Source organism: Genypterus blacodes, unplaced genomic scaffold, assembly GCF_046128005.1.
Source record: "Genypterus blacodes isolate CSIRO-AG114 ecotype Tasmania unplaced genomic scaffold, CSIRO-AGI_Gbla_v1 ptg000133l_1, whole genome shotgun sequence".
NCBI classification, from domain to species: domain Eukaryota; kingdom Metazoa; phylum Chordata; class Actinopteri; order Ophidiiformes; family Ophidiidae; genus Genypterus; species Genypterus blacodes.
In genome coordinates, this window is record NW_027466935.1 from 2346279 (window position 1) to 2361453 (window position 15175).

Here is a 15175-nt window from a genome sequence, read left to right on the forward strand (position 1 = left end):
GAGTCGGAGGATCTCGGGGTGTTATTCATTAAGGAGGGACTGAGATGGGTTCACTGGCTGTAGAAATGTAAGATCAGACCATATCGGACTTTCAGGGAAATTGCATTCCAGCCCCCACACATAGTCGTGAGCTTCAGGCAGGGACTGAAGAAACTCCAACCAAACCAAAGAGAGGAAAAAGTTGAAAATGTTCAACGAGAGGTGGCGACGACACGGAAAAGACCTCAAATGACATCGGGGTGAAGTTGCTTGTACCTAAATGGAAAAGTAATTATCCAATCAACCCCAAAACGAGGTGAAGTCAATCTGGAGGACAAGGATATCAAACAAAGAGCTCAGTGTCGCAGCTGTGTTAGGAAAGAATTGATCAAACAAATCTCTACGTGTGCTTCTAGCCATATTCCTAGTTGCCATGGCAGGCATGTTACACGTCTATACCTTCACTTCCATGGTTTCTTTCATGCCAAGCTGAAGGCAGATCTTCTCAGGAGGACACCAGGACAAACAGACCACATCCAGACATTTACCATAAAATGCTTTAGAAAGATGCGAGGACGCCAGTCGCCGGTAGCCAGACAGGTTGAATGACTGCCTCTTATTTCTTCTTGTCATTGTGAAAGTTAAAAGCTGACAACTAGATGGTATACATAAGAAAAATGTGCTCTGCTACAATGTGCGCGTGTGTGTGTGTGTGAGTGTGTGTATGTGTGTGTGTGTGGAGCTCTTTTCCGCCCGCTCATGTCTGCAGTGAGGATAAAGTATCTCCAGTCGGTATGAAACTCAGATAATTGGCTGAGTTTCTTTATGTCTGTTGCCTGCTGTTGCTTTTCTGTTCTAGTGTCTTAGATATCTGCCACAGGGGAACGTGATGGAGATACAGTTTGCAGACCAGTCTCCACTTTTTTAGACGCTGGAGCTATCGCCTATCGCCTGCTATTTATCTGCATTTCCCCGCGGGTGACGGGGGAACGATGCTGAGCTGGGCTCTGGCAGAGCTCTGTCCTTGGAAGTGGGTGAGCAGCGGACAGGCTGGGGAGTCAGACAGATGCCCTCAGCTCACCACAGATCATTAATGCATGAGGGAGATGGAGATGGGCAGTATCCTCTTCCACTGGAGAAAAGGTCACAGCCCAGCGCCGGCTGCAGAAGAAAGACAACATGTGTAGGGGAGTGGAGGAAGATGCGAGGCGTACAAAATAGAAGAGGAGCGTGTGCTTTTGCGCCTAACACATGAACGCTGTAGTTTAGCCTTGTAGTTATCTTCATGGAAATTGCGGAAAAAAACACAACTCACATTCTCTTTACAGCTGTACGTTGTACGGAGTTTTGACGGCGGGGCGCGCATAAAGGCGATTCCCCCGGGAGCGGAGGACCATTATCACACCGGCAGGTTGTACTTAAGAGCGCTCGTAAATGACAAAACAACGGGGGAGACGGAGTGAGCTGTCTGTCTGCCATGTGTGCCGGAGAAAAGCACGGAAAGTCAAACAAAGAGTTGTTGAGTTCGACCTTAAGATGTCATAAAATGCAATTTAACACGACAGCCAATGTCAGACTGGCGTAGCCCCTGGAAACACGTTCCTCACGTCGCCCACACCTGCGTTTGCACCGGAGTTGGTTTTCCTCTCCTCCTTTATCTGGCCCTCCTTATAAGGGTGACATTGATAAACCGTTTCGCTCTTACAAAGTGTTCCACACCATACACACAATTTCCATCATTAATATTTCCTATCCCCCCCTCACCCCCCCCCACCACTCCTCTCATTAAAATTGGGGGAGACGAACATTTTTAAGATGCCGTGTGAATTTATCTTGTGAGCGAGTGCATTCCATATGAGATGCTGGAATCTTCTCTGCTCAAGCGTGGACGTGTAAATGGCTGTTGTGGCTGGGAGGTCGACATGTTGTGGCTGCCTCAGTCTGCCCCCCCGCACCCCCCCCAGACTGCCGCTGCGTGCGTCCACAGGGGGCCATCGCTCGCTTTCTGCGGCTGGATGGCTGAGGTGCTGGTAACGGGTGGGGTTAGTGGACGGGGACATGCGGAGGAGGGTGGGGCGGGTGGGGCAGCACTTCTCGGGGGCTTGCTTCTCATTGCCCCTCCATTATATGTGGTTGACCTATTTCAGTAGTAAGCTGCAAAGGACTAGAGGGAGCTGGGAGGGGCAGAGGGCAAAATCACAGGCTGACAGACGTCCCCTGGTGACTGTAGGTGGGTGTGTGATTCCCTAATGTAGTGACTCCCCCCCCACCCCCTGACACACACACACACACACACACACACACACACACACACACACACACACACTCAGTTTACCCTCAATCCCACCAAGTGTTATTTCCTTTTAACACGCCCATTAACACAGGAGTGAGGTTTGTTTGTGCGCATGTGTGTGTGTGTCTGTGTGTTTGAGGCCGTGTGCGATTCTTTTGTCTGTGTATTAGCAGCAGGACAAATAATCAATATGACAAATTATTGTAATGCGATCCCATTTACTGCATCACCAATAGACACAATGTCCCGGCCCCTTCACTTTCCCCTCCAGGGGCACGTGAAGCTCTAAAATGTAGCTGTGAACGCACAACAACACACACGTGACGGACATCGCGCGGATTATAATGTGAATGCAAATGTATCTCTACCAAATAGAAGGAGCGCCTCATTACCTTTTTAAATGCTTCTCTCAACTCCTCTCTGTCTTTGGCGCGTGTTTGTTTCCAACTCTCACCATTTGCGAGTTCTTCTTCTCAGTAGTTTTACATGTTGGAAGTTTTTCCCCTCCGCAAATAGATACAAAACTGTGATCATGACGAGACGCCAAGTGTGAGCTGCGGTCCGCGAGTTCTAGCACAGTCCGGATATACTGTATCTGACAAGTGTTGTTTAGGCCTGTTTGTGTGTGTGTGTGTGTGTGTGTGTGTGTGTGTGTGTGTGTGGGTGTGGGCTCGCCTTTATATCCCTGCCAGGACCATTTTCATTAATGTCTGTAACGCCTTAAAGAAGCGGCACAATGACTGTGGGTTTGGGCGATCTGTTCCGGCACGCATTGGGAGCTGAGAGCGAGGAGCGGCCGCGTGTCTCGGCCAGGATAAGATCGATCATCTAAGCTGGATTTGGTGTAGTGTTTACAGCAGCAGCAGCAGCAGCAGCGAGCGCGTATATGATAGCTTATCCTACACTGTCATGTGTGTGCGAAATGAGTAACTGCTCTCCACATAAAGGTTTTCTTGTGCTCCCTTAATGAATCCTGAAGGGAGCAAACGCAAACCCTCTCCAAAAAACCAAACGCAGCTTCATCCACGAGTCCAAACATAACAGGGAGCGTAGAGGAACCCCCCCCGCCCCCTCAGAGCAGCAAATCTAACAGCAAGAGCTCCGCGATGATGTAACCGTCGGTTCTAGCACCGTACAGAATGTGAAACAAGCAATGTATCGCAATTCATCCTACATGTTAACAAAGTCTTTCCCATTTAAAGCATAAGGAGTGAATTAACATGCGGGAAGGTGCCGTGCTGCTGGTGGTATCCCGTTACGAGCGGAAAACACCACCTAAAGTTGTGTGTGCGTGTGTGTGTGCGCGTGTGTGTGTGTGCCAAGCAGGCCATTTGCAAGTGCGGCTTGAGTGCTTATGCATCCATTCTCGCTTAAGTAATCTGAGCAAAGAAAAATATTCCTCATCACTAAATGCACCGAGCGCCAAAGTGAGGTAACGCATGGTCAGTGTGTAGGCTTTTGAAAGGGAGATGAGCATGAAGTGCTCTCATGAAGTGCCAAAATCCACCCTGCGTTCCACATGTTTGCACCGAAGAAACTAAAATAACTCATAATTTAAAAATGAATCGGTGTGTGTGTGTGTGTGTGTGTGTGTGTGTGTGTGTGTGTGTGTGTGTGTGTGTGTGTGTGTGTGTGTGTGTGTGTGTGTGTGTGTGTGTGTGTGTGTGTGTGTGTGTGTGTGTGTATTAGCAATCAAATACTCCACTCGTTCGGAGCCTTGACATTGACCGGAGGAATTGGCAAATCAAGAGGCAGGCAGTGAAAGACCATGATCAACAACAAACAAGTGCTGTATTCTAACAAGAAAAAAGGCAGAAGTGATGTTAAATCAACTAAAAGTGCCCCTACTTCTTTGGAAATGGCCCCAGAAAGCACAGATTATCCCCCCCCCCTCCCCCCCGCTTCCACACTGTTGCACTCTCTGCAGATACACGTTCTCTCTGCAGCCAGTAAAGAATTCAGATGTTGTACAACAGCAGGCTTGTGTAACAGTATTAAGATTTTTACCGCATTACAGCCAAATCTAAGCTCAAAGCAGCATAATAAATTGCTGGAAAAGTGGATAGAGTTTGTAGTTTGGTGTGTGTGTGTGTGTGTGTGTGTGTGTGTGTCTGTCACAACCCTGAGGGGCAAGATATGGAGTCATGTCTATTAGCTGGCTATTGCAGCCAGCATCTTGCTTTTATTATCAACAACATAGGATTTGTGTGTGTGTGTGTGTGCCCTTTAATATATAACCTCCTGCTCTCTGTCTACAGATCCTGAGGCTAAGATTTATGATTCTACATTACATCTGCCTTGTCACATTAATTCAGCCATCACACACAGACACCATGCAAACACCCCCCACGCACACGCACACACTCACACACACACCATGAAAGAAGACATTAGGACATAAACCCGTATATGCCAAGGGACACTCTTAGGGTATATTAAAGCATACATCCTGATCCTCACAGTCCCGATCATATCTCATCTGAGGGCCGCAGGAACACGCCGTATATTCTGGCTTTGTAGCCTGCAAGTCAAGACAAAGGGAACGACGGGGAGAAAACAGCCACTTTTAAGCACCTTCTCCGTTTCTCACCCGGCGATATGATTGATAGAGATAGAGAATCAAGATTGAGGCGTCGGGTGTGTGTGTGCATGGCCCTGTGCGTACTTGTCTACGCGTGCGTGCACATATAAGCGAATACGCAGGCGGTCCAGATCTGCCGACAGACGCGGGGAGTCGACTGCTGCACTCGGGGGACTGTGTCTCACACGTTCTGACACACTTCCAGCGTCCCCTTTTTTTTTTGATAAAGTGCTGCCAGGGATTTTGTGTCGGGAGGGTCTGAACATCTGAGCGCTCAGGGATGTCTGTGTGAGGTGTGTGTGAAGTACAAGTGTGTGTCTGATGCGTGGGCGGTACCGCCGCTTATTCACCTTTGTCAAATCTGAGTTTTTAGGATAAATGACGACGCGCGGTAAGGACAATCGCACCGTCTCGGCTTTGTTTGGTTGGTCTATTGTTGCCGACTCGGCAGTGCTGGTATTGGGATTACTTGTAGAAAATATCTCGCCTTTGTGTAAGAAAATTGGATGTTCAGGGTGCATTTGCAGAGGCTGAATAAACTTGAAGAAGTTGGTGTGACTGGTGAAAAGAATTCAATTTTAAAGGTGTGTGTGTTTCTGTGTCTGTATGTGTGTGTGTGTCTGTGTCTGTGTGTGTGTGAGAGTGAATATGTGATTCTGCCTCTGTTGTTGTCAGAGGGGTCTTACAGAAATGGAACCAGTATTTAAATCTTTCGCTTCACTAAAACAGTTTATAACCGCAGCGAATCAACACTCCACAAATTGTAAAAGTTCTGCAAAATGTTTCTGAAATAGAGCTGTTAAGGCTCCGGCAGTAAAATGCAGCCACTGTGCCCAATGTTTGGTTTCACAGTGTTACATTACTGTTGCATTAGGCTGCTATCACACGGCACCGGCTCGTGAAAGAAACGCAGAGGCAAAACTCTGAAGAAGTCTGCAGCCACAAGCGACAACACAACTGGGAATGCAGTCGAGTCTGACGAAGCAAAGTTTCCCCACCAAGCGCGCTGAGATAAGAGACAAAGTCGGACACTCAGACGACGGCTACACATATTATATATACAGGAGAAGCTGAATGAAAGCCTTGACTTCACTGTGGCAGAATGTAAAATGGATATCATTACGTTTTGACATGTTGTCCCACATTTGCGAAATCATGTTATTAGTTAATTCCCTGGCCTCATATTTAACACTGGAGCAAGTAAAAGTCAACCATGCTGACGAACCATTTTTGAAATATTGATCTAATTTGATGTTTTTGAGCAAACGGACATTAGCAAATGTGCTGTAAACACAAAACACACTGATGTGATGTGTGTTGTACAGAGGTAAATATCGGTGTGTTTCTGTTATGACCGCAGCTCTGAACCGACTCTGTCCCGTGGGTGATTTGCATTCGGCTTCTCTGGCCTTTCCAGGGGGGCCGAATAGGGGGGGCCGCCCGCTGCTCTGCACCAATTAGCTAAAGTGGAGGCGCCGCATCGTGCTACTGGGCACAGCCAGGGGTCAGGGAGTGTGACACGTCTCCTCTGACGATAACTACTGCGCTCAACGGCCCGTTGGTCAATACCGGGTAGGGTGCCCGCCCTGTCTGGCACGCGGGGGCACCCAGGGGTGTGACGTGTGACGAAGCGAACAGGCATCAGCAGGTTTGTGCTAAAAGGGCCGGTCGTTACGCGTGATGTGAAGTCGAGCAGAGGAGGGGGCGATTGTGTATTTGCAGCCTGCAATTGCTTTAAAAGTATGTATGTGTGTGCGTGTGTGTGGCTGGTGGGAAGGCACACATTTGTATTGACAGCTGCCATGAAGCATAAATACTGCAGCGCTGCATCAAGCTAATTGGGGTTTACAATAATGCGACTGTCTGTGTTTGAGGCATCGTAGGTGTTACGACCCCCCCCCCTTGTGTTTTTACTCGCCCGTCCTCTCTCGTCTCTCCCCCGTACGCTCTCTCTCTCACTCTCATCCCCGTAGCAGGGAGCGATGTCTGTACCGCGCCACACCACACCGTAAATTAGTCCCGGGTGGTGACACGGTGCTTGCTGGGTAATTTGGACAATGGGGCGTTTGACAGCTCACCCATCACGGCTACAGCGCCCCGGGGAGCCACTACTCCTCCTGAGCTTTTCTCTCCCGTCTCTCCTCCCCGTGCTCTCTCTCCTCCCTCGGCGCTGATGGAGTGACTCTCTAAGTAGCAGCATCATTCTCCAATCAACCACCAAAATGGCTTTTCATCCAGGCGGGCGCCACGGTCCCGGGGAGGCGGGGAGAGACCGGGGTGTGTACAGTATAGGGAGAAAAACGGTAAAAACAGAGATCCATGGCAACAAGGGGGAAAATCAGTGAGATCAATCTGTAATAAACGTACGTTGAGTCATAATGAACAAATGTAGACGCCAATGATGAATAATTTCCGCGCACTGAAGCAATGTGACATACACTGACCTGAGATGAAATGCCAACATCAGTCTTTTAAATGTATTTTTAGTGCTTTTGCTTTTCCGTCTGTGACCTTTCCTTTGCAATTACTTCATGGCATTTTTTCAGCGCGCCTTAGTTTGTATATATTCTATCAGTTGAACAGTGTTGATTCCTGCCCTGTTTTGGCTTCTCGCCTCTGCAGTTGATGAAGCTCCACTATAGCCGCTCGCGCTCTGTGAATCTTCCTCGCTCTTCCGCGCTCTTCCTCGCCCTCCTCGCCGTTTCTCTGTGATCGCACGGCGGTGACCTTGTCATTCCTGGCACCGTGGATGCCACCGGACAGACAGTGGCCAAAGCTTAGCATGACCCTGGCACCGACCAGCTGCCCCCTGCCAGATTACGGCCGGAGAGGTGCCGAGTGAAGGTCAGTGGCCCGGGAACCGGAGAACGTGTAAACATCCCCAATCAGAGAGACGTGGAACTTGTTGTGCAAAGAGAGGAAGCAAAGAAATGAACTTGACGGTTGCTTTTATCTTAGATGTGTTCCCACTGGATCATCTCTGGCTCCTTTCTGTTCACGTTCTAACCTCAAGGCATGAGTACACAGGAGAGGGGCACGGGGGGACAGACAGGGGACGGGGGGACAGACAGGGGACGGTTCTCCTCCCTGTCCACTCCATCCATGTCCATACGTTCTAAATGCTTATCTTCAGGCCGGCTCCTTTGTGCTTCCCACACGTTCCTGCTTTACTGCAGTGAGCTAAATCAATTTGTACGGATTCATTTTTTCCCAATTACATCACTTTCTCTGCTAAAGATAAGACCCCTGGATTGGACCTGCGCCATGACGCCCCGATTGAATTATTCATCCGCTCTTGTTTGGCTTGGCTTCTCTGCGGGTCATGGTGGCGTCGACCTGCAACGGGAGGTCCAGCAGCCGAGCGCCGATTGGTCCACGGCGGCACCACCTGACTGGTTACTTTTGGAGAATGTTTTGGGAGGGTTGAATGTTTGCCTCCCTCCATTCCTCCTCCCCTCCCAAGGTCACAGGATGGCAGGACTCCCCCTCCCCCCTCCTGATGATGAAATATGAGTGTGCTGAACGCAAATCAACACAGGGGCCCTGGACGCTGATCAATAAATACCTGATGCGGCCCTGCAGACGACCTGTGTGGACACATTAGTGTATCTGAAGCACCGAGCTGGAAAGTGCGCTGCTCCTTTTTTTCCCCCTCCTTTCAATGTTAATGTTTGAAAGGACTTTGCTTTTGAAACCATAGCCATACATATTGATTAGAGCCAGCGGGATGTATAGGTCTTTACTTAATCCAATACTAACAAGTATTGACTGGAGAGAGTCTTTACCATTGATTTATGTTCACTCAATATAATGGGGAGGTGTGCTCAGAGCACATTTAGAGGCCGATCTGATTGACAGTCTATTTATCCTGCTTCAATTGACATGACAGCTGAGTGGTTTATTATTCTGCTTGACCACTCGGCTGTAAACCACCACATGTCCTTCCCCGCTGTGGCGTCCCGAGTCCTCGCTCAGTAATACTCCCCCGTTGTCCATCTTACCAATCTCCCCCTCTCTCTCCCTCCCTCTCTCTCTCTCTCTCTCGGCTGGAAAAAGGGAAACGTGCCGAGTCGATGGGATGAGAAGTGAGAGTGAAAGGAAGAAAGCCAATGGGGGAGAGAGAGAGAGAGGGTGTATTGTGGCGAGAGAGGAGGACAAATGGGAAGGAACCAGCGGAATGAAGAGGAGGAAGATTTATACCGCCGCTCATCCGCGTTCATGCTTGACTCTCCCCTGATGGAAGGGAAACATTGGCCCCGTTGATCCACTGCTTTCCCGGGGACAATAAATCTGCCGGGCCGTAGCTGGAATAGAGCGAGCTTATCTAGCAAAGGCTGTTATCGCACACACACATAGACAATATATGTCACACGGAATACAGTCCTACATACAGTGTGTGTGTGTATATATATATATCCCACATTAAGAAGGGACAGCATGCAGGATTACAGGCGGTAATCCTGCACATGTGTCTGTGGAGGTGTTTTTGTGTGTCACTTCCTACCTACCTGTCTTCCTTCATTCTTTCCTTTCGCAAACTGTCATCTATGGGGAGCTGATGTAATTGGTCAGTCGCTGTCACACGACACCAAAATTTCCCACTTCTTTCACAGGCTGCACGACTGTAACCATAAATCTAAAACGGAGGTTTTCCTCAATGCCATGATGATTTGACTGCGTTGTGTTCAGGGTAAAATGACACCGTGGGAATTCATGAAGTGAGCTTAGCAGCATGGAAGGTCTGAAGTGACTGTTAGTGTGATAAACTGTGAGAAAACGTTGCTAATATTAACCTCACCTCCACTGTTTGAAACCAAGCACTTTATCCTCAGGTCTTGAGTCTTATTTCATCCCTGCTCCTCATCTGATCACATGCAAATCACGATCGGCTCTTTTTTTGCCACATTTTTCTCTCACGGAAGTTTCAAGCGGTGCAAAACTTTTCCCGTTTCTCGTGAGTGTGACTCCTCTGTTTGTTCCGAGCATATTTGAGCTGGCCGTACGCTCTTCCCGCAGCAGATGGCTCGCTCCCGCGCCGCTACAGATTCCACCGTCCTCCCTGCGTCCAGTATGTCAGCAGAATTCATTAGGATACTCCTCCATGTGCTAAAGGCCAGCATGTTTACTGACAGATGCTTGTACAATCAGCTCATTGTGGATGGATGGATTACATGTAAGCTTGTTTATATTTTAGATCTTAATGTCAGCCCATCCCCATCCCCAGCACAGCACTGACCCAATGTCAGTATAGGTTAACGCCAATATCTCACACTAAGCATTACAGAGATATCGTTATATGAAAGATAAAAGGCCTTTAAACCCCTTCCCTCTGATTTGCAGTAATATGTGACCTTCTCTCTGCTTTAACGTCAGCAGCAGGGTCACCTTGCTGCATAAGTATATAATAATATTGTGCAAATGATGTCTTTGTACACTCTGCAGCCTCCCTGGAAGATTTTCAGAAACCATATAGGTTCCTAGTTGGTAAATTGCCAGAGTGGCTTTCATGGGGAATGGATTCCCCATTCACACACACGACACTGACATATACAATTGCCTGTGCATTTATATTTTAAATTGCATGTGCGCCCGGGCTCGGCCTCGGGTTTCTTATGTGCTGCGGACGGCTGATCTCCGGCTCTCACCGCTTCAGTTTGAGGCCACTGAGGTATTAATGGTCAACTGCAGGTGGGATTCAGACGGAGTAATTATGCCTTAGGAGTGATTATATAAAGGTATAGTTGAAGTGCAATTATGCCTCATATAGCCCAACCGGGTCTTTTTTCTCCTTGTAGCCTTTGTCATTGTGGCCCTGCTGTTTACATTATAGCTGATAGCTGACGAAATATTCTTTGAATTCAAACATGTGGATGACAGAAGGAACATAAGAGCATAAAAGCCAGAGTTGTCATATACCATGCCGTATATGCCGTCCCTATACTGAGATCTGATAATGGAAGTCGCATGTACACACTGCCTCGACATGCCTGTATGCACGTCGTTGTTATCCGGGTTCTGATCTGCATTTCCATGAAAGAACTCCCAGCTTTCGCGCATTATGCTTCACTGTCCGCGCCTCTGCAACAGGTCCGCAATTCACGGCAAGTCAACACTCGGATAACTCAAGGGAAAGAAGTGAAGGCGGCCTGACATTTACAACTCGTGGGCCGATTTTTTTATGATTGAATACATCCCAACCTGACACCTGGCATTAACATATGACCGGTCACCGATTGTTGTCTTTCAGGTCATGTAATTATTTTCCTTCTTCAATTCTTTATTCCCACAACTGCTACTTCAAGGTTGCTCAGGACAAACAGAAGCTGTTTGCCAAGAAGCTCTCCTCATTTCTCTCTTTCCTCTGTACTTGAAAACGTCATGTGCATCCTGACAGACTTTTCAATTTCACTCATTGATTACTTCCCAGGCAACACGCGTCTCGTTTTCATCCAAACTTTTTGTAGTTAGGATGTGGAAGTGAAATGAAGCCCGGACTAATATTCAATTGAGTCTTAAAACATTCACTAATGAGACTCGCAGTAGAATTACAAAAACTCTCCCCAATTACAGAGGAATATGCAGTCTGAATAAAAAAAAGCGCTGCAAGGCCATATTTCATGAAAATTTAAACCCTCAATATAAATTTTTTGATTAAAATCAAGCCACGGAATTACAAACGCTTGGAAGGATTACATATTGCATATCAAACACAGGAGGCACGAGCTGCACTAATGCAACTACGAAAGGAATATAATGATCCTAAATAAGAGATGAGGATAAAAATAAAGATATATTTGATCATCCCATTCTGTTCTCCAGTCGTGTTTACCAATTAGTCATAGAATATTGATGCATAAATTGTAATTCTACGACATTGAACACGGCCCTAACTGAACCACTTAACTGCTTTATTAACTGTTTTCTTTTTGTAATCGGTGTAGTGATTGTGTTTTTGCATTCAGCAGGGAGCCGGGGGGTGGGGTGTGTGTGTGTGTGTGTGTGTGGCTGGAGCCTGGGGCCGCGGGGGGGGGGGGCGGTCAGGGTCTTTCCTTTCGCCATACGCTCGCATTCGTCGTAATCTCTGATGTCTCCCGCTGAGAAAGTTGATGAATGTGAATATCTGCGAGGGAGTTTGTGTTTGCCTTAGTGCATTAATTGCATGCACAACTATATCTGTGTGTGTGTCTGTGTCTGTGTGTGTCTGTGTCTGTGTCTGTGTGAGCATTTGACTGTGTGCGCTTTCATGGCTGTTTCAGATCTCTTTGTCACAGGGCAAGAGAGCCAGCAGGGAAAGAGAGAGAGATGGAGAGATAATGGGAATGGAGGGTGAAAGAAGGCTAACACAGTCTTTAATGAGTTTCCTCAGCTCTGTGTGCCGGTTTCTGGGTCATGGTCCCTGGCTGAGAATGTGGGTGGACAGAGGACTATGGGGCAGAAAAGAACCGACGACGCCAAGGTCTGCTGGAATAGACTTCTACAGTAATGTGTCATCATCTGCATAAAGAGCGGCTGGAAGCCTCTGCAGCGGTTATTTAATCGACAATAAGGTGAAACTAAGGTGAAAGAAAACGCACCAAACACTAAACAGGCAAATTCCTCCTGATTTGGTGAAACGGAATGAAATTATTTTGTGAGTCACTTCCTCAAGGTCCGATGCGGCAGCCTTAGGATTACATCATCGTCCATGTTACTGGACTAGAGGGGAGCGAGTTTGATCTTATTCGGATGAAAAGGCACAGGCCCGAACACACACACACACACAAACACACGCTCAGAAACAGCAAACAGTACCATCACACCCCGCCACATTCACACATTTATGCTCCCACATGCTGACCCCCCCTCAGCTTCCCCTCCCCCGCGGGGCAACAGGATGACTCCGGGTCATTTTCTGATTGAGTCCCTCCAGCGTTTTTATTTCCCGACAATCAACCTCAATCTGCAGGCAGGTATGTGGGGGCAGAGTGGGGAGGCGTGAGTGAGATTCCATGGCGAGATATCTGCCCCGCTCAGCCCGAGATGTTATTTTAGTGCTGGAGGAGCCACCAGGCCTCGGTCAGACTGCAGGGCTCCGGCGTGTCCACACAGGACGAGGACGGCGAGGCGGGAGATGGAAGGACATGAGAGAATTACTGATGGATTGATAAACTCTTTCTTAGCCGCTCAGTCGTCCGCCTTCTTCTTTTCTGTCCTCCCTCTCCCTCTCTCTCTCCCTCTCTCTCTCTCCGTCTCTCTCTCTGCCTGTCTGCCCAACTCCATTTAGTCGTCTCGATCCACGTCCGTCTGCCTGGCTTAGTCTCTCTTTCTTCCTTCTCTTCTCCCCCCTCCATCTCTCTCGCCTTCCGCTTCCCCCCCCCGTATCTCTGTCTCCGTTACTCCGGCTTTTCTCTCTCTCTCTCTCTCTCTCTCTCTGTCTCTGTCTCTCTCTCTCTCTCTCTCTCTCTCTCTCTCTCTCTCTCTCTCTCTCTCTCTCTCGTGCTTGTGAATAATTGATGTCTACCGGTTCGATGGTAAGAATAGAACAGTTCTGGAGGTGAGGAACGGGGTGACAAATAGGCCTCCCCCCCCCCCGTTCTCTTCAAAGAGTAAGAAAGTTGGCCACGCTCGCTCGCGGCTGTGTGTGTGTATGACCATGCATTTATGTGTTTTTGTACTTTTTTGTGTGTTTGTGTGTGTGTGTGTGTGTGTGTGTGTGTGTGCGTGTGTGTGTGTGTGTGTTTGTACCACTGCGAGGGCTTCTGTGTTTGTGTGCGGGAGCATTCAGGGGCACACGCGCGGCGCAGTTGTGTACGCGATTTAAGACTGGGAGATGAAAGGGAGTTGTAATTACAGGGAAGCGTATCTGTCTACTGCAGAAGTATCCGAGGAATGGCACAAAGTGGGCCAAAAGCCTGAGGTCATTAGATCTGGTTTGTGTGAGTGAATATTTGTGTTGGTGTGTGCGTGTGTGTGTGGGGAGAGAGAGGGACAAATGCAGAGAGGAATAGAAAGCATGGGAGAATATGGGAAGCAGGGAGGTCGCTTTATAACTCCCGCTCCTCCGAGTCGACCTCTGAACTCTGCTTCTCATTACTGTCTCCCCCTCTCTTTCTCTCTCTCTCTCTCTCTCTCTCTCTCTGTTCCTCTCTCTCTCTTTCTTTCTTCCTCAGCAGTAGCTTGGTTGTGGTTAGACCAAGCAAAGCCCATTTTCTGTAAATCCATCCTTCTTTGCTGCCCGAGAGGAATCCCAGAATTTCCTGAGCTCTAAAATACACTTGTGTAAACATTCCAAAATATCAAATGATAGGGATTTCACTGTGTGCAATGTGGACGGATAATCCCACTCAAAGACCTTGGTTATAATACACTGCCCCACTGTCTCTCGCCCCCCTCCCTCCCTCCTTCCCTCCCTCCTTTCCTCGCCTCTCCTCTCCTTTTCTCTCCTACAGTCGACGATGACTTCTTGGGTCTCGGCGAGCTGCCAGAAACCTTCCCGTCTGACCCCCCGGAACCGCTCCCCGTGTTCCTGATGGAGCCGGAGGAGGCCTACATCGTCAAGAACAAGCCGGTCAACCTGTACTGCAAAGCCACGCCCGCCACCCAGATCTACTTCAAGTGCAACAGCGAGTGGGTGCACCAGAAGGAGCACACTGTGGAGGAGCGGGTCGACGAGAACTCAGGTCAGTGGGTGGATCGGCCGCGCGTGTGTGTACTGAAATATGCATTCACGCATCCATTTGCAACACACTGACTCGGTCCGTGGTTTGGGAGCACAGTCGAGGAACAACAGCAAAAATACAATCCAGGAGTCCCTCGCTCCCTCCTCAGACAAACTCAGGCGTTCTGAGGATTACGTTGGCCAAAAGCACAAGACTGGTTGATGACCTCACTTGGTTATTTGTCATAGCAACGGGAAACTGATGGAAGTCATTCAAATATCACACCTCCACCATTTGCACCTCAGGTCGGAAAAACCTTCCGGTCCGTTAATGCGTCCTCCATATCCATAAATCGATGTATAGTGACAGGAGGGCCAGCCATCTTGTTTCTGTGTTTGTGTAGGTATTATCATGGCCACTCACACACACAGCTTCGGGTTCTTACTCCTTCTATGCTGTCGTGACATCCCACACATCTTTCCTCCGTCATGAGATGAAAAGAATAGCATCTCTCCCTCTCTCTCTCTCACTCTGTCTCTCGCTCCCTCTCAGAAAAGGTAATTTAGGATTATGAATTATTCACGAAAGACTTACACGAGGAGATAAACACACACATAGATGCGTTCATGACAGATTGAGCACAGGGTACAAGTTGTTGACACACATCAGCAAAACACCAAGTCG

The 15175-nt window shown here is 48.4% G+C and overlaps 1 protein-coding gene across 2 annotated transcripts in view; it reads left to right on the forward strand.

Moving 5' to 3' along the window:
* The window catches only part of unc5cb (unc-5 netrin receptor Cb), a 107933-nt gene that overhangs the window by 48384 nt on the left and 44374 nt on the right, over positions 1-15175 (forward strand). For both annotated transcript variants that reach the window (XM_076164270.1, XM_076164271.1), the window contains exon 2: positions 14282-14512. In XM_076164270.1, the coding sequence (XP_076020385.1) occupies positions 14282-14512 (231 nt within the window). The remainder of the gene's footprint in view (positions 1-14281; positions 14513-15175) is intronic.